The sequence below is a fragment of the Anas platyrhynchos genome, chromosome 3 (genome assembly GCF_047663525.1).
Source record: "Anas platyrhynchos isolate ZD024472 breed Pekin duck chromosome 3, IASCAAS_PekinDuck_T2T, whole genome shotgun sequence".
NCBI classification, from domain to species: domain Eukaryota; kingdom Metazoa; phylum Chordata; class Aves; order Anseriformes; family Anatidae; genus Anas; species Anas platyrhynchos.
Genome location: NC_092589.1, coordinates 29,218,390 through 29,238,323, shown reverse-complemented (window position 1 = coordinate 29,238,323; position 19,934 = coordinate 29,218,390). Strand labels below are relative to the sequence as shown.

The following is a 19,934-nucleotide window of genomic DNA, read 5'->3' as shown; positions in this document are numbered from 1 at the left end:
GAAAAATAGTGGTGGGCTCTATTTCTGTAAATTCCTTTAGGTCCAGGAATTTTATTTTTATTCCCTACCTAATTATCCAGCTTTAGCAGGAAGTATGGGTAATGGCTCATTGTGCTCTGCTCTTTCCTTCTACCTGTTTCTGCGATTTTTAGTTTTTCATCCCCCAGTGTGGAGGATGTGAGTTGAATTACCTCTGGTTCACGTGGGTACTGAAATTCTGAGGTTATATTCATAAATGGGGAAGATCTTGTTGCAGAGCTGGTTGTGTGAGAAATAAGTAGCTGTGCCCCCTCTGCCTGAATTTCTGGATGTCTGGCAGTAGTTAATGGTGTTCGTCTTCTACTCAGTGGTGTCAGTTGAATGCATGTGAAATATGCCTGACAAAGCAGGACAGCCAGGGAGCTTGTGTGTGGCTCCTGAATTTGTCTGCCTTCTGCATGAATCATAACAGATGGCTTTGCCACCTTTCCAGCAGTACATCTGCGCACCCTGAAGAGGTGATGGTGTATAGATATGTTAGCAATGTTGTAGCCCAAAATGAAACCAGAGGCTTTGTTGGTGTGAGAACAGGAGTTTTCTGTATTGCTTGTATTGATTCAAGTATGTCCCTGTCACCTATTTCTAGTGTGTCCAAATCTCATCTCTGGTTTCTGTTAGATGATTTGTCATGGATTTGGCAAGCAGCCTTAAGCAAATATATATATATATATATATATATATATATATATATATATATATATATATATATATATATATATATATATATTATATATATATATATATAATTTTTTTTGGAGGGGGGGAGGGGAGGAGAATAGTCATAAAGAGGACCTTGCTAAAACCATGGTATCTAGATGAACTCTTTATGTCTTTATACAGTTATGCTACAAATTCACGCAGTAGCTTATTTTCTGAGGTCTGTTTCTATAAACTCAAATATGCCTGTCTTGCTTGCTTTTCTGTTCTGCTCTCTAATCACATTGCATATTTTGCTTAAACTGTATGGTATAATGAATTCCCACTTTTTTTTTTTTTCATTTTAGATAAGCTTAAGGGTCCTTCTCTTAAGACTTCTATCAAGGATGTAGATATGAAATTGTGCACTTGTTCTCATGTAGCCTTTTATGTCATACTGTAAAACAAGAATTTGATTGTGGGGAGAAAAAAAAAAAGAACGAACCCCACACACACAAACGTGTCCTGTATTTTAATGACAAGAGTTTTGCCAAGTCGCAATTAGTATTCCTCAGCTTTTGTGCTAATTAGGAGCTTCTCAGTGTCCTCCAAGAAATAATACATTTTATGCTGAGTTAGCAAACGTTCAGACAGGTGAGCTAATTTGGTCTTCGATAGGTGCAATTTTTAGAGTGTTTTTCCGTATTGCTTTTCCCTTTCTCTTTTATGCTCTGACATTATTCATATTTTTATGCTGTTTAAATCACTGGTCTGATCTGCACTGAGCTTCTCTGCAATTTTGTGTTGGAAAAAAAAAAAAAAAAGTATGGCAGCTGAATTAGTCACCCAAAGTAAAAGGTATTTATTGTTATGAAACTAAGGGAAGAGAGGAAACATAGTCTTGTTTTTCTTTACTGAGCTTCCATTCAAAATACAAGCATTAAAAATCCCATGGGGCTGTGGTTATTCTTGACCCATTGAAGAAAATCATGTTCCATGAATTGTGTTAGCTGGCTGCAAGGGTTCAGTTGATTCTTTTTCCTCTCCTCTCCTCTCCTCTCCTCTCCTCTCCTCTCCTCTCCTCTCCTCTCCTCTCCTCTCCTCTCCTCTCCTCTCCTCTCCTCTCCTCTCCTCTCCTCTCCTCTCCTCTCCTCTCCTCTCCTCTCCTCTCCTCTCCTCTCCTCTCCTCTCCTCTCCTCTCCTCTCCTCTCTCCTCTCCTCTCCTCTTTAGAGGTTTACCATTGCTGAGGCAAAAAGGTGTTTCATGTTAACTCTGTGAAATGGCTTCTTGACCTTTGAAAGTTTAATAGTTTCACATCAAGATTATCTTAAAACCAATTCTTTCTCACTTGCTCTCCTTCTCCAAAAGGAACATAAGGATGAAGTCAGAATCTAGTAGTTCAGCTGATCTGAATTGAAAACCTAGGCCAGGTTTTGCCAACTCTCAGGAGAGTTGACTTTTTCTCCAATTTGTGTATACCATGAGGATAGAGTCTTTCATCGTATCAAGGTCTCATAGTGTCTTAAAATGTTTTTCATCCAGTATTATTTGAGATTCCAACCCTCTTGATCCCATATTACACACCACTTGGTTGGTAAGTCTTCTGTTTAACCAACACATGGGAAAAAGTCTAGAAAACAGCCACATTCATTGGTGAGAGAGCAATTTTGATAATGTCGCTGGTACTAGTGGTCTAAATCACTTATGACTATGTGAATTGTGTGTATGATCATTCACTAGGAAGCAAAGCAAATCTATGGAGTGATGGATTTTCCTTAGGATGATCTTACTTCAGGGATGATCTTATTTGATCTGATCAACTAAAATGCACCCTGGCAAGTGGTGCAGACTGCATTCAGTTACTGAGCCAACTGACTGGTTTACAGATAGGGTGGCACAATTTCTTGCTGCTGCTAGGAGAACCATTACAAGTAATATGCTGAACCTCTTCAGCTGATCACTCTCCCTTGTTGCTTCAGCAAGAAGTAAGTAAATGCTTGAACCAGCCATAAGTGGCAGGATTAGTAAAATGTTTTAGACTATAATGTACAACATATTCTCTGACTGCTTTGTAATAAGAAAGGAAAAAAAAAAAAAAAGACCAAACCTTCTAATCACTCATTTCTCAGCCTCACAATCAGTCTTGCATTTCCTTGTCACATATGGGAATGCTAGCTAATGTATAGCATACTGTAATTGTGTCAAAGGAAATCTGTCTTTGCCATTTCACTTGCACAACTCATAACTCTCAATCAAATCAAGCAATGACATGAAGTGGAGTATTGGTATCTTTCTCCCTGTACATGGTAGTATGAGGCCATCACAGGTGACCAAAGGTGTCATCTGTCTCTTCAAAGAAGTGCCGCCAAAATTAGAGCTAGAGTAAAGGCCTTTGATAGACCTGGAAGAGAAATTGAACTTGTCGTATTTAAATTTCTGGCTAGATATTAGTTAACTCATTCTGTGATCCTTCCTGAAATTTCTGAGAATAACTTTCTGAAAGAACCGAAGAAAATAATATTTAGATTTATTTTTACTTGTCTGCTTCTAATGAACTTGAAAGTGTGTAATGGAAAATTATTCAAATGTGAACAGCGGTGACACAGTGGGAATGGCTTATGGTCAAACATTGTGAAAAAAAAAAAAAAAAGTTGGTTTGTTCATCTTCACCAACAGTTGGTGCTGTTCATCTTTTACTTGTGTTTATGTCTTCAATTACTATTAGCCAAAAAAAAAATCTCTGAGCCAGAAGGTCTCAAAGTTGGAATCTTTCCCCTTTTGATGCTGCAAAATGATAAATGCAACTGTGGTTACAAGGTTAGAAATGATCCTGAAATTGCCTACAGAAGGGGAGCTCTGGCCCTTTCCTGTGTGTCTGTGAGCAGAAAAGTTTGGTAATTTTTTCTGTAGGCTTCCTCCTTTCTTCATCTGTCATAGGGAGCATCCTTCCTGCCATCACTAAGAAATATGTGCACTCATTCCATTCCACGTGATACCTATATGATATATAAGTCCTTTACACTTTCCTTTCTGGTATTAAAACTGGATCTGCCGTCCTGATTCAAAAGACTGAATTTTCATATCCAAATCAGTTCATCTGTTTGTCATGCGTCATTCCATTTCCCAAACTGTATTTGAATGACAGCTCAGCTTTGAGACTCTGTCCAGCTTCACAGTTTCAATCATTGTAAAGATGGTTGAATGAACATTTCTTGTTCCAAATATTGAGTTGTTACTTTAAATCCCAATACTAGTTTTGCCTCTCATTCACTTGTCCAGTGGCACACTGCTGAATCTCCTTTTATTCTTTGAAGGGAGTCTGAGGAAACCAGCTCATGTGTGTTTTTAATTATATGTTTGTTCAGCCCTCTGTGGATGTCAGGAGCTGTGAACACTAAATGCCAAGTGATTGCCAGGAAGAAAGCTGCTGACTGCAGTACATAGTAGACAAAACCCTTCTATGTAACTGCCACTGCCTTGCCATGCACATACCAACAATATCTGATTTTGATTATAGTTTCTCCTGTGATGATAGTACTGTCTCAGGTTCTCCTAGAGACAAAGTCTTGGTCAAGTGAAAACATAAGCAATGGTGTCGTCAAGGACAAAGTCAGTCTCCCCCAGATTCCAGTCTATTGACTCTTCTTTCTTCCTCATTTGAAGGGAACTGAAAAGCTAACAATCCTCCTTTAAATGAGCATAACTTGCTGTATTATGTTAGTCTAGACAAAGGAAATCAAATTAATTAGCAGAAAGACTGCAAATGTGCTGTGTAGGAGGACCTGTCATTAAAGTACCTCATCCAGGCTCCTGTGGCTTGGTTTGCATTCCAAATGATAACTCTGGTCTTCCTCTCGGCAGAAGAAGAGAAATAGAATAATACTAGGCTTCAATTAGAACCATAATTTAGTCATGGACAAGGAGAGGGGGAGGTGAGTAGGAAGACAGTTGCTCTGCTAAGCCTAGGTCATAAAATATAAAATCCCAGTTTATGCATGGCAACAGATCCTTCTATGATTGAATTATAGCCTTCACTTTCAATAATGGGCCAAGTCTGTAAACCAGAATACAGACAGAACAAATATTTACATTCTTAGGGCAATGTCAGAGGAAGAATCACTGAGCAGAGCATGAATCAAAGCCACAAGAACATAGATGTGGGACAGCCACGTGTTGCCATCAGTGTGAAGTGGGAAGGACAGAGTAAGTTTCCAGAATTTGGATGTAAACTTTTCTGCAGTATTTCACTGGAGGTTCAGCTTCTGGTTAAGCAACTCACACTGCCAATAATTATGAATAAACTGCAGTTTGTCTTTATATTCTGTGCACTATACATTTTCCAGTGTATCTAGAAAGTGGTATTGAAATACCTAGGTATTTAGCAATGTTTATATTAATAATGACTGATTACAATTTTATTTGTATTTCTGAATTTAGCACCTCATAACTTTTGTACTTTTGGCAGTTGATTATCTGCTGATGTGATTTATTTTGGTCAAGCTGACAGCTATGACAGTAGTAAACATTACTTTCAATTTGTAAATATTGATAGACTTGTAGTGAAATAAGTTAAAATTCCTTTAGTTAACTTAACAAAATAACTGGAAAACAAGGGTCATAATGGTTCCATATTGAGGAGTTTGCATCAGGACATCAGTTGACACATACTGCCATAGCCAAGAAGCCATATAACTCTGAAGTTTTTGAACTCAAAATTTCATTTTAATTTATAGACTTGCAAACGTGCATACACAAACAACCATCAGGATATGTGGTTTCTGTCCTTCTAAGCCCTCACAAATTTCAATTGCACTTCAGTCTTGTACCTGAATTTTCTCATATGTGATCTTGAGCGAACAGGTTCTCTCTCAGAGAAAACACCAACAACTGAGTTAAACATTTGAAACAAAAGTAGTTAAACAGAGTTTCTGATGGACCATTAGTTAACCCACAAAATATAAGTGTAAAAGTAAGCCAGGCAGAGGCCTTAGGGAACAAGAAAACATCTTGTAACTCCCCAAGTAAATTTGTTAACAAAAGGGGATCCAAGATATCACAGGATCAACTCAGTGGTAATACCATGCATGGTCAACAGCAGTGAAGCATTCTCGCCTAGCTTCCATCTATGTGTGATGCAAATAAGGCTTTCTTAACCATTGGGCCAGCTTATACACTGAACAAGAGAATGTAGTAAAAACTTGGAGGTGACCTATTTTTGTTTCAAGGGGTCTTGTGTTACACATGAACGTTAGAACTCATGAATTCTGATTTTCTATGGATGTGTTTGGTTTGCCAGTTCACTACAGTAACTCTAAACAGCATCTTTACTAACACCACTTAAGGTACCAAACAATGATATCCTTGATTTGTTTGACCCTCCTCTTGCCTGAAATAACTTTTGTGCCTTCCTGTACACCCAGGAACAAACACAGTGCACTGCAATGGATGTTTCAAAACTGCCTTGTTGTCAAAGTTGTTTGAAATTGGACCAGTGGATTAAAAAATGTAATTGTGAGGAATTGTCAGATGTACAATTCACGTTGCTCATTAAGAAAAGACTAAAAAAATGGGGGATTCTCTAAATTCAGCATAATTGAGGAGAAAAATGCTGCTCTGTGAAGCTAATTGTTCTGGTAAGGCACTTAGTTACATGTTTGCCTGGCTGGGGTTAACATTGGCTTGATAGTTGTTTAGTTTGTTCATTACCGTAGGTCTTCTGCACTCTGTTCCCAGAACTGTTGTAAGGTTTAGTCAGCAAAACTGATGTTTTGTCAGGCAAATTTAATCAGAGATAAATGTAAATGAAAAACTCTTTAAGCAACAAATCAATGCTATTTTTTTATAAGAACTTTATGAAAATTGAGCTTCAGTGTTTCTTGCAAATAGCATATTGGAAAATTGTGGGATACATAGATGAAATTTTATGTGCGGGTGGGAATTTGTATACTACCTAATAAAAAGGGTAGCCCGTAGTATATTGAGATACAAGCAATTCTTGAGCCATCCATGTGTTTCAGCTCTATAAACAGGATATTGTCTCACTAAAAATTTTAATATAAATATTAGACCATAAATAATATTTTATATTTTTCAAACATGAACACAACTATGTAAAAGTAATAACATAGCAACTGCAGATAATTTCTAGAATAGACATAGAGCTTGACAGAATGCAAATAACTGAATCTACCAGAAAACATGGAAAAAAAAATAGATGATAATTCTCCGTTGATTAGTGTTTTGAATATACAAGATTACATGGTTATTGATTTTTAGAAGGAATTACTTTTCCCTGTCCCTAAGGAGAAGCAAGTAGAAACTTATGAGCACTTTTCTGGTGTTTTAAGGTAGAGGCCTCAATATTCTGCTAGAGCAGATCTCTATGCTCTCAGATGCCCTCTTCTGAGAAAGGTACAAATACAGTAATACACGTATATTGAAGACTAATGGTTTTCTCCCTTGCTGTGAGGGAGAAATGAGCTTTGTGATCTGGAAATAGGCCATTATTTGAAGCTATAAAGCAATAAAACTCCTAACACAAACTCTGTTCTACCAAATTTCAGGGAAACTGTATAGGACATTTTCACATAGAACCACTTTAGAAAAGTATTAAGTCTTTAAAGAAATGCTTGCCTAAGGGTAATAAATCTGGTTTGATCAGCAAAAAGAATAGTATTAGTGCCATACGGTGTGATTAAAAGACCTTGCAAACTGTCCACTCCCAGTTAATTTCTGACCTCCAGTAACTCACTTCCTCTCTGTGCTCTATTCTGGTCCCACCATATGTTGTTCACCAAGTTAGTCTACAAACATTCTGAGGTTATGCCTCTTAGTCAGGCTCTGGTCTTGGATGAGATTTCTATGTTCTGTTGTAATGCAAACAACAAAAATATAATGGAGACTACTCATTGCAAAATAGTCTTTTGTAGTATCGATTCTCCAGCGAGGAAGGAATGAAATGAACTATTGTATTTAAATGCTGAACTTTCCCCATTCTTGTGTTGACTATCCTCTTTTCCAGCAGGCTGAGGGATAGTCACAAATGAAGACGTTTGCTCAAGCCACCGCTTCTCTTCCGATTTAGTTTTTAGTTTCCCAAGGGCAGAATTCTGCTGTTTTCTCCTGAATGAAACACTGCCAAATGGGAGTGTACCAGCTGTCTTTTGCACAGAAGAATAAAGTTTAATGTAGGCTGTTATTGCTTGCTGGACAAAATGTTCATGTCCAAACAGAAATGACTTGCCTGTTTGGGGCTCTTACGCTGAAAAGCGGGAGAACACTGAAAAGGAAAACAAACATCTTTTTAACCTGGTTCACTCTTGAAAAAAAATACACATTTTTAGATTCAGAGGAGAACTAGCTTCCAGACCATTCCAAAAAGCTATTCTCCTTGTATCCAAGGAGTTTTCTTTTATTTATTCCTCCCACCCCCTGACTGTAGCATTCTCCAAAACCAGGTTGGGAGAAAGAAAATCAACCTCATGGGCAGCAAGCAGAAATCTGGTTTTATTTTGTGGGTTTTTCCCTCCCCCCATTCTCTCTTTTTTCCCAACTGTTGCATGTGCTGCCAGTACTGATGACTACCCAGACACTTCTGAGTAGGACATCTCACTCTGCTTGGGACAATTCACATGTGCTCACCAGGCAGACATTTGTCTGTGGTTGGCTCTAAAACCACAAGTTCCTGAAACTGAAATTGCAAGAAAATTTAGGAGTTTTAATCATAACAGTATTCCCCAAAGTCTTTGTCCAGTTACCTGTTAGTATTCAGTCTGAGCTCTGTGTATTCAGGTCCCTCTAAAAATGGCATTACTGCATTACCTGAGCACTACAGGATGATTTAACACTTACATTTCTTGCCACTTTTCTTCCTCATCTGTATTTTGCTTTTGCCTGTGTAGAACTGATAAATGCTGATGCAGTTGTGGAATCAAATCTTAGTTGCTGATAAATAGAGGACATTTTGAAGTTGATAGCATCTTGCTTCTCTATATTACTTGGGTAAAATTCAACCTTAAAAATAAAACAAAACTGGAAGCTAGTTCCCTTCAATATTTTCTTCTAGTTGGACAATTGCCTTAGGAATTGCATATATTATATAAGTGGTGTGTTTTGGTTTTTTTTTTTGGTATGCACTGGTATTTATCATGGATAGAAAAATAGTAAATGTATCTCAACTTAAAATACCAGGGCTTCTTTCACCAATATTTCTATTTTTTTCTTTGTCACTTTAGTCTTCTGGAATTCTAGGTCACATCTTAGATGTAAAAACCTGGTATCTCGGCTATTGAAATTTCCAGTGACAGTCCTCACAAGCTCCTAGCTTGGAAAATAAGAAAATTTTTCTGAATTCCTCCAATATTCATACTATTAAAAACAAAAATAAAAAAGTGAAGCCCAGGTTTAGAAGCTATGCAAGATAAGAAATATTCAGTCTGTGGAGAGATGAACACCATAGATCAGTAATACAATATTTAAATCAATATACTTCCTGGCAGGATGTCAGTGCAAAGAAGAGCATAGGAGTAATGTGATCTCTTAACTCTGATGAAATGAGCAGCTGCATTCAAACCTGTTTCAAATGTGCTTGTCTGAAGTTTCTGAAAGAAGGAAACCATGGTTATAAACATGGATTTCTGGTGGCAGAAAGGTAGATAAGAAAGATAGGGGACAAACTGGGAAGGAAAAGATACAATTCTAGCCAGTTTGCTTTAGTGCCAAAGGTGAAGTTACCTTCAGTTATCTTCATAATTACTCCTATCCTAAAAATAACATATCTGACATATTAAACATGGCTGAACATAACAGGAACAATCGTTCGAGTCCTTGATTCCTCTTATATTTGTGTTCATGCACCAGAAATTCTTCTACACTCCCAGCCTCTTTGTGGAAAATTCAAGATAAAACTCCTGGTTGTAGAGAATTTATAGTGAGAGCTTAAATTAGTGTGAAGTAACCTCATCTGTGTTTTTTTAACTAGCTTTACCTTAGCAAAGACTGGCCCCATCAATATATTTGTTCTATGTACTTTTATCTATGTATATACTCTATTTTTCATGACTTTAAATTCAACACCTTCAGGAACTGTCTTGACAAGGAGAATGTCTAAGTTCTAACATGGGGGAAATGCCAACCTCTTCTGAGGGATGCAGCCATACATCTTTGAAACCCTTCCATACCCTTTCAGAAACAGAACAAGAGTCTGGCCAAAACAGTAAGGTTCCCGAGACATCCAGCTTGTGGGCAGACCTCTTCTGTTTCATTCACAGCTTTTTGTCATTGCCTGTAGGTTTGCATGGGCCTCACTGAAGGAGAGGTGTTGGTGGGAGGAAGACAGAAGGATGGAGAGGAAAAAGATTCTCCATCCAAGCCAGGTAGTGAGCATGCAAGAAGTACATGATATCTGGAAAAAAAAAAGAAAAAAGTTTTCTTTTTCTACCCGTACTGCTAGGGTTGTGACGCAATAAAACTGCTTTCTCCCAGATCACTGTAAAAGGTTCTTAGAGGGCAAGAATGGAAAAACTTCTGCCTGTAATGGCATTAATTATTGTTTTTTAAACAGTCATCCCCTTTGGTATTGCGTGCCGTGGTGTTTAAAGTGATGCTTTAAAAGTATTCCTAGTACATGGTAGATCTTTATTGCTAAAATGAAGTTTGTTTGTTTGTTTGTTTGTTTTTTATCTGACTATCTGAATAACATATGCAGTACTGGGTTTTCTGAGGTTTTTATTTATTTATTTATTTATTTTCCCCTGCCTCCTACGTGTTCTTTTGTTGTGGTTGGCCTCAGTCTTACCAATTTAATCATGAGAATCTATTAATGGTGGAATAATTCATTAAGAGGTCCATGCTTCTGCAAAAAGAACGATATAATACAGTGTTCCATTATTGCTGTTGTTTTTAGAGACACAGGATCAACAGTTTCCAAAGGATACTCAAAAAGAAAAAGCTAGCACCAAATGCCTCCCTTGCACAAAAATGCTTGATTGGTGTAGTTTTTGTTTGAGCAATTTACCATTAGAATCATGCTTGACCATTAATAAATTAAATAAATAGCATTTTTGGCTTCTTGATAGAGAATATGATATTTCCTGGCTTCCCACATATATCGTTAAAGCCAAGTCACAGTTCTTTGAAAAGTTACTGCCTGGCTTGTCTTCAAGGAACACTTCTTGTGTCCCATCTTAAATGCTGAGTACTGACCATGCACACCATGTTCTTATATTAATATACATATGGCTGTTTTGTATTTTATTTTATTTTTTTGACTAGGTCTAATAAGAAAGTAAGTGGGAAGTCAAAAAAGTTTTGGTAACAGTTTCCCAGAATTAACTGACTAGCCAGTCCCAAAGAAAAGATCTTGTATTTCTGAAGTTTGCAGGATGGAAAAGAATGATGCAGGGGATCAAACATGACTGGGTATATATCATGCCACAGAACTGATTTAATCTAGGCTATATTGCCTACCTTTTGCTGCTAGTTGAAGAGAAATAACCATTTTCCAAGGGAAACTCTTCTGCTATGAATGAAGTTCAAAGTTTTCAAAAAATGAAGCATATCTGATTTTTTTTTGTTTGTTTGTTTTTGTATTTGTATTTCTGTTATTCTTCCCATTATTTCATACAGTGCTTTTGATGACTGTAGAATAAGTTTATAGCACTAAATCTTCTTCCACATATGTATTTACAGTTTTATCAGAGAGCACAATGCTTCCAGGCATGCTGATAAAGGCAAAAGTATGTGTTACATTCTGAAACAAGCAAATAGGTCTCACAGTTGCAGTTTTCCTGAGCAGTTAATGTAAGATACCACAGCAATCTTCTAGTTATGTACCTCTCTCTTCCTCTCCACCTGAAGATCAATCCTGAAGCAGGCTGTTCTAAGAAATCGGAATTCAGAAATAGTCAGAAACTGCATCCTGAGCTCAGAAAGTGAAGTCACGTGCTTGAAAACTAGAGGAAGCACCAGAGCAGTCACTTGGTACAGATGGGCACTGTCATTACCTACTTTCCTGTCTTTTGGATGATAGCTCCCAGTTGTGTTGGTAGACCTCTCCAAAATGATGCACTTGAATTCTGAGGTCAAAGCCATTGCTCCAGCTCCCAGAGAAGTGCCCTAACCACAAAACTATAGGCTATTTTTGGGGTTACACTACTGCCTGTCCTGCTACAGAGCTGGATTGCTTTCAAGAATGCATGAGTTATAGGGCCAGAAGGTCGGTATGCATGAGAGAGCCTGACTTGGTAGATATTTTATGTTACACAGTAATTGGATACAAACAAGAAATAAAGCTAAGGGCAGACGCAGCAATCCTAGGTCTTCCCCTCCTATCTGAGTGACCTGACCTCTCTGGATTACGGAGCTGGATCTTGGCGTTCCTGTTTCCTTGGCCAGTCTTTTTACGCTCCTGGGTACGTGATAGCACAGCTCCAGCATGACATGTTTCATGAGCTTATGAACACATACTTGAAGCTGATTTCTGTATCTAAAAGAGGTAAAAACTTAACCTGTGAAAAGCAAAGGCAGCCAGGCCCTGTTTTGTGTCTAGTGTAAGGTTATTTTCTGCATCAGTTCACACATTCAAAATATGGGTTCGGTTGGGGAGTTGCAGCAGCTGGCACAAACTCCTAAAGAAGCTGAAAACTGTCACATAGGAGCTTCCATCATCCCTGACATGGGGAGCCCCTCAGTGCAGTGGGATTCATAGACTCATGCTGTCATTTGCACAAGTATTAGCAGTTTTCAACACTTGAGACCGCATGCCAGGTAATTCTTTGATATTGTAACAGGACAGAACTGCTCTGTTCTTGCCAGAAGCTGGAGACTTCTCACTTATATTTTGCTTCTTCTCATTCTGCTCTGTGTGTAGACAGGCAGCATTCACCATGTTGCTTTGCATTGTAGTTTACCACAATGATCTGTTTTTATGAGAACAGCAAAGTTTCTCTTCTCTTTGCATGTAATTACCTAAAACACATGTAGTCCACAGCATATTGCTGGCATCAGGTGACCTTGTTTGCACCCTTACTGGCTTGAATAGGGGGCTTGTGTGCCAGGGTTTAGGAAGGCGTGACTTACCAGCTAGTCAGGGGCAACCCTGTGATTAGAAATTCCATGTTCTGACATGATACACATTTGACTTGTTAGAGTAAAATAGAGTAATACACTCCCTTTACATATTTGAGGGTTCAGGCTTGAGTGGGATCAGTGACAGAAATAGGTGTTGCATTCCTACCTGTCTGAAGAAGTACTTGCTAACATGCACTGCAGTGTTTGATTTATAACCATACAATAGTGGCTTTGATTAATAATGCTTTATGAGTTGTAAACATAGACTTACTGAATAAATCTTACTTATTCTGTTGGATGGCTTTCCATGCCCACATAAAACTGTTTCAGAAATTACAAAGATATTATAACGTTTCTCTACATTATAGACATTTTTTGGTCTCTGTCAGCTTTACAAAATTCCTGTACAGGAATCCTTGACATGAAAGGGAAGTTGTTTTAACTTCCATTTTGTGATGATAAAGGGTGGTTGTGGGAAGACAGGGTTTCACAAAGAAAGGAGTTGGGGAAAGTGTCTCTCCTTTTGATGTGTCTCTAGACCTATACTTTTCCCCATCAGAATAAGAGAAATGAAACTGGAGAGGTGATATCCCTGCTGAAGGACAGTAGAGTTAGTATAATTACTTCTTTGTGTTCTTGCTTTTAAAAAGAAAAGTAGAAGAGTATGGCAGCGCAGTGCTGGCATAAGACATCTTGTGGAGAGCTCTCTTCTGTCTTTTTCTTGAAGATGTAGTCTCGTAATTCCTGTTTTTTTTTTCCCCTCCCCTTTCTACATAAAACATAAAGCAATGGGCATCAGTTTTTTTATCTACTACTGAAAAGCAGCCATCAGTACAGAATAACACGAGAACAATTTCAGAGGAAGCGTGGAACACTATATTCAACTGAAACTAATTACCTGATTAGATTTTGGCCTGGCTGTGGGGGTTGACATCCAATGGTCTTGGCGACAATACCTGTGAACAAAGCCAAGTCTGGTCTTGATTCATTTAAAGAATCTGGACAAACCTTCTGGACCTTGTGTGCTGAATTCTAAGCAGTGCAAAAATAGGCCACTTATTTAAAGTGCCCATGACTACCATGGAGGCACCTGGCATACTTATAGATGAATGAGATTTTGGGAGTTTTAGAAACACTTGTCTCTATTGAAAGGTGATTCTGTTTCAAGCATGCAATCTGGCGAAATTTTAGATCTGCATCAGAGCATTCTCCACTCTCAGCAGTAGGATTAGCACTTTAATTTCCTTTAGCACTTCCAACTTCTCCCCTTAAATTTTAGTCAAAAACTGACATTGAGATCTTGTAAACTTAGATTACCTGAAAGATGTTGTCTTACCTACTCTGCTATAGTAGTTCCTTATCTTTATCTCTCTAGAGGTTAAATACATGTTAAGTCTGCTTTGAAGGGTGAGAAGTATTTATTATTGCTGTGTCAGTCTTCTCTTAGGTCTTCATCATTATTGTGGTTTAATCCAGCCGGCAGCTAAACACCACACAGCCAGGACAACCGTAAACCCATTTTTGATCTGTTGGTGTCTTTCTTTGTTAGGAAAATAGCATGTTTTTATGTTAGGATATAACATCTCAAGTGTCTACTGTGTTAGACATATCTATGTTTATTGGAGTGTCTTGGCATCACACTGAAGGAAAAAAAAAAAAAAAGCATTACTTGGAAGGATTTTAAGCTTTACTGGGAAGAGACAGATGACTCTTTCATCTATACACTATTACAAAAATACAGTCCATTAAGAGCAAAGGTCTTTTAGAAAGACTTGAAATGTCCTTACCTCTGAACTGGAAGCTTCTGAGCTGCACTCATTTTGGCCCCCTAGAAATACTCTTCTCTCCCTTCCCTGAGAGAACAAAATTAAATAAACTGTAGAAATGAGCTGTGACAGTTCATTGGTGAGCACTGGAAATGCTCATTGGTGAGCATGAGGAAATTTAGTACTTCTACTCTGATGTCATGGAAGCACATTTAAACACACTACTAAACTGAATTGGACAAGTTGTTGATGAAAATCCAGGAGCTGCTAAGAGATGCTCTGCAGAACAAGAAATTCTAATAGACAACCATAGGAAAAGTATTTTTGCCAACTGGCTTATTATTTTAAGTTAACAACTGGCTTATTCTCTAACCTATTCCTTAACATCTAAAGTAAATATTGAATTCTCCCCTGTTTACAAACCTTCTTAAGCTATTTGCCTAGGAGGCCTTGCAGTAATGAAGTCCTCAAAGTTGTGTTTAAGCATTTCCTCCTGTTGCAATAGCAAATCCATCAAGTTTTTGGCCTCCCACAAAGACAGCAAATGAAGGCTGTAAGAGCCTTAAGCCCCAAAACATTTCAGAAGCAATTTGAAATAACAAAAATATGCTTTTGGACACCTCTCCCTCCTTCGGCATGGAACTTGTCTAGATAGGGACTCCAGGGCTGAACAAGCAGACAGGAGTTCACCTCATGTAACCTGGTATTCCTTTCTCCTCTCCACAGCCATTCACAAATGAGCTGTCACAGTATTGGCAGGAGTCTCCTGAGCCTTCACTAGCCAGAAATTTGCCCAGCTGTTTGGCCTAGGATTTCACAGAAAAGGAGGAAACCTTTCTAGCTGAAGCTTCTGTAAAGTCACTGGTTCAGTGATGAAAGCAGAAGCTTCCCTATGAGGGAAAGGGAGTAGCTGGAAGCTGTGATTTTTCAACAGGGCCTGGCCTCTTCATGATAGATATTCACCCTAGAATATAGACCCCTAATCTCTTAGGAAAAGTGGTGAGATTGAAAAGACTGTAAGGTCTCATTTTTTTTCTAACAGCATGTGTAAAGTTAAAACTCCATTACAATCTTGTGGTTTGAAACTGTGTCTCTTCTAACAGCTACTTGTATTGCCGTTGCAGGATGATTTGGAAATTTGCCTTGTCGGTCCTCCTGATGGCAGCGCTGGTTAGACTAACAGAAACCAGGAAAAACCGCCCTGCAGGAGCCATCCCATCCCCGTACAAAGACAGCAGCAGCAACAATTCAGAGAGGAGGCAGCAGCTGAACAAGGAGGTGCTGGCCTCCAGCCAGGAGGCCCTTGTGGTCACCGAAAGGAAGTACCTCAAGAGCGACTGGTGCAAAACACAGCCCCTGAGGCAGACTGTCAGCGAGGAGGGCTGCATAAGCCGTACCATCATCAACCGCTTCTGCTATGGGCAGTGCAACTCCTTCTACATACCACGGCATGTGAAAAAGGAGGAGGAGTCCTTTCAGTCCTGTGCTTTCTGCAAGCCACATAAGGTCACCTCTTCAACAGTGCAGCTGGAGTGTCCTGAGCTGGACCCACCATTCCGACTCAAGAAAATTCAGAAGGTGAAGCAGTGCCGCTGCATGTCTGTGAATTTGAACAACTCGGGCAAACTGTGAGAGCAGATGTGTAGCTACTAATTGGTGTTGTCTCCACCAGACTTACTGCTGCCTCTCCTCTCCTGTTGGGCAGACTGTCTCTTCTTGTTTTTTTTTTTTTTTTTTTTTTTTTTTTTTTTTTTTATTTCTTTCAGAAGGCATCTCTCCAACAAGGAAAGGCTCCTTGTCACTTGCCTACTGGAATAAAGCTTTTTAATGGGCTGTGTTATGCACTTCACCATAAAGTTTCAGCGTATGTCCAGTATCATCTGGCGGTTGAATCTTCCGGAGTGGAGCAGGCTCCCAGAAGTTGGGATTGATCATCTAAGTGACCAGTTGGATGAATCCAGCATTAATGTTTCCACTGTGTGGAGTAAAGCCCCCTGCCCTACACTCCAGTCCCTTACATAAGAAGAGAACACCTTCCTGATGTGTTGGTTCAGAGCTTGCTGCACTCACTCTGACGTGCTGTGGTGCAGCCTGGAACCAGATGATGCAGACAAGAAGAGTAGCAAGGGGTAACACGCAGAAAGGAAGTGAGACCCTCTGATGAGGCTCAGCTTCTTAAGACAGCTTTAATTGTGCAATGACAAACTGTTCGGGGCTTGTAGTCTGAACTGCAGATGAGAACTGAAAGGGAGAGGGTGAAGCGTCAGGTCAGCCACCATGATCACATCAGCAGATTGAAGATGGATTCTTATGCTGCTGTGGCTGGAATACACTGAACACGTGGACTCTGCAGCAGTGTTTGTTTTGTAACCTAGCTATAGTAAACAGCTGTTTAAAGTATTATAGACCTAGCCATGTATATTTTTCTTGTGGCAGAATATGCCAGAGATTAAAATGTGTTGAGTAAGAGACTTGGTTGCTAGGTCAGCTGCCTGGCTTAAAATGAACGTTTTAACTAGGCTTTTAGTAGGTTTTGTGTGTTATATATGTGTGTGTTTCTTACTTCAAAAGGACAACATCCATTTATTATCTTATATTTATGCCTGCTCAGACTGGGGAAGGTGGATGGGTAGTGGAAGAAGAGCTGAGAACACTAACAGTATTTCACTTAAGGTATAAAAGCACTGTTGCACAAAGAACGAAATTCGGTCATTGCTGGTCCGAATACAAAAGCTGCCTTATGCATTAGTGTCATCAGGTGTTGGGGGTGGCATCTCTCCCATGACTGGAAACCATGCTAACATGTTAGAGTTGAAGGACAGACCCATCAGTCAGTGCTGTGGGAATGGGTCACAGCTGTATGAACAGGGGGAGAGTCAGCAGTAATCATTACAGCTCTGGTGGTCCACTGTGCTTTTGAGTTCTACATAATCAAGTGTTGGTGAACACTTGCAGTTCGTTTTGATCATACTATGTTGTTATTCAGTTGGTGGAGTTTAGCATGTCCTGTATATCCTGTTTGTTCCAGTTCTGATCTGTATTAGTACCAGCTGCATTAAAATCCTAAGATGTCTAAAAACAAACCAGCCCCTTTCCCCAAACCAAAGCCTATGCATGCTCAATCGTCTGAAGCTTACAAATTAAAAATGACAAGTTTTCTCCCTGATGCATGAATTAGGGTTCAGCATCTGCATCTACTGAAACCAGCTTGCTGTGGGAACTCTTTCCTGCCAGCCTCTTTACATGTAGCCACTTCAAGGGGTTAACGTATTTAGGCCTCTGGCCAGCCAAAGAGTTCAGTGCCACATTATGTGAGACAGGCTGCTCTAAGAGGCTTTTGGGACTGAGCTCCACAAGAGCTCACCAAGCGGTTTATGGAGATTGGCACGGGCAGGATGAGGTTAGTCAGGTATGTAGCCCTATTAGGTGAACAGCCATAGGTTTTCTGCTGATCGTTCAGAAGTACACAGGGAGACCCTTCACACTGGATTGATTTAGAGGCTGTCAGTACGATGCTGCCAGAGTCATACCAGCCACCAAACGGGAAGTGTTCATTCTAGGCTTGATAGTATCAATGTGGGTGTGGGAAAAGGTGGCAATAGCTGTAATCTATTACGACTCCAGGGATCTCAGTCTCCACTTGAAAGAAATGAACTGAAAGTCAGGCATTTTGGACTGGAGAGAGAAAAACACCCTAGTGACTTCAGTTAGGAAAAATGTGCAAGAATCTTTATCTTTAAGCTATGCCCTGCCTGTTTTTTTTTTGTTTTTTTTTTTCCCCAGATTGCAATATGAATATGCTGCAGCTTAAAGCTCCATCTAGGAGCTATTGTTTATGTAAAAATTGAGTTGAGCTTGTGATGGTTAAAACTGTATTTAATTCTTGTTTTATAAATGAAAACAAAAATGAAGAAATGCTTTAAGTATAATGTAATTATTTTATAGGTCTACTATTAAATTATAGATTGAATAATAAAGCTACTATAGGGTTATATGGCATCCAGGTGTACAGGCTTTGCTTCAACACCTTGTGTCCAGCCACTCTCTTATCAGTATATTTTTCAGCTTCCTTTTGACCTTACTAGATGCAGGTAAATGGATTGTCCTAAGAGCTTGGGAAAGCCTAGCTACTTCTCCCCTTTTCCCCTACACCACTGCTCCACTGCAAAGGTACCTGCAAGTGAAGAGAGGAAAACAGGTTGAACTAATAGCAGATTCTGGAGTCATTTATTCATGTACAAATTCTGGCCTTTTTTTGGTTAACTGACAAGAGCGCAACCAAAGCTCACTGAACTGAACTGCTGACATCATTTGTGGAAAGAGAAGTAACTATTATCTCAACCTAAGTGATTTTACTTAAAATGCAGGTAGATCCTTATGTAATAGGCACCAACTTACCCCATAGAGAAAAAAAAAAAAAAAAAAAAAAAAACAAAAAAAACAACAATTAAGATTTAAATGAGTTTGAACTCTTGCTATCAACTCTTGAAGGAGTACACTATGAATCTCAAAGTATAGGGTAGTGTGTGTTATTTGCTTGTTTGTTTGCTTGCTTCTAACCCAGGGAAAAGGGAGTAACAAAATAATCTTAAAGGAAAACATGAGTGAGCCATCATTTGGCCAGAAGAGATGCCTGTCGTGGACCTTGAAAGAAGCACCTAGACTACAACTAGGAAGGGAGGGCTGTCTCCTGTATGGCAGAATAACTGACATTGCAGAAACCCTTTGCTGTCTTCCCTTTCCTGTCTTCCCTTTCCCCAATGTCTTGACCAAAGCCTCTCATAGTTCAGCAATTTAATTTGTGAATTTGTGAGTTTTGCTTGTTTGGTTTATAAGCAATTTGGTTTTACTGTTATGCTGTGCTTTCACTACCTAAGTAAGTGTGGTCAGGGCCCTCTACTAAGAACCTGCAAATGACTCCGTCACTTGGCTCAAAAGCAGCTCAGGCAGCCATCTTCTCCAACACCCCATTCGCTTCTGCCCATCTCTTAGCCACTGTCATGCTTTTCCAGTAGCTTCATTGCCCAGCACCCACCTGAACTTGTATCTGTTTGCATTACAACCTAGATTCCAGCTTGGCTCTCCCTGCCTCTAGCTGCCTGACTACCAAAGCGTACGAGAGGTTTACGCAGTAATCCAATAAAGTCCCTGTTGTGGAAGCAGTCCAAGACCAAGGCAAAATTCCCAGCGTCGATGGAAGAGGCAGTAGGTCAGATAGATCCTGTATTTCTTAAACGTGACTGGTGTTAGCTGTACCACCGTGGAACTGCTGACTTGGCAGGGCACCAGTCTGTGATGAGTGACAAATGAAGACTCCCAGTTTCTAAGAGCTTAAATTTGAGCTACAGCTGAGAATAAATAAGAAAATAGTTTTGACCCAACAGAAAGTTTATCGTTCTTTATCTTCAGAGAGACACCATGCT

General features: G+C 39.3%; 1 protein-coding gene across 1 annotated transcript in view; it reads left to right on the top strand.

The window, feature by feature from the left end:
- The window catches only part of GREM2 (gremlin 2, DAN family BMP antagonist), a 40,447-nt gene extending 21,489 nt beyond the window's left edge, over positions 1 to 18,958 (top strand). Inside the window, exon 2 of the mRNA XM_027453794.3 lies at positions 15,636 to 18,958. Within this exon, the coding sequence (XP_027309595.1) occupies positions 15,637 to 16,143 (507 nt within the window). The 5' untranslated portion in view covers position 15,636 and the 3' untranslated portion in view covers positions 16,144 to 18,958. The remainder of the gene's footprint in view (positions 1 to 15,635) is intronic.
- Positions 18,959 to 19,934: the final 976 nt, after the last annotated feature.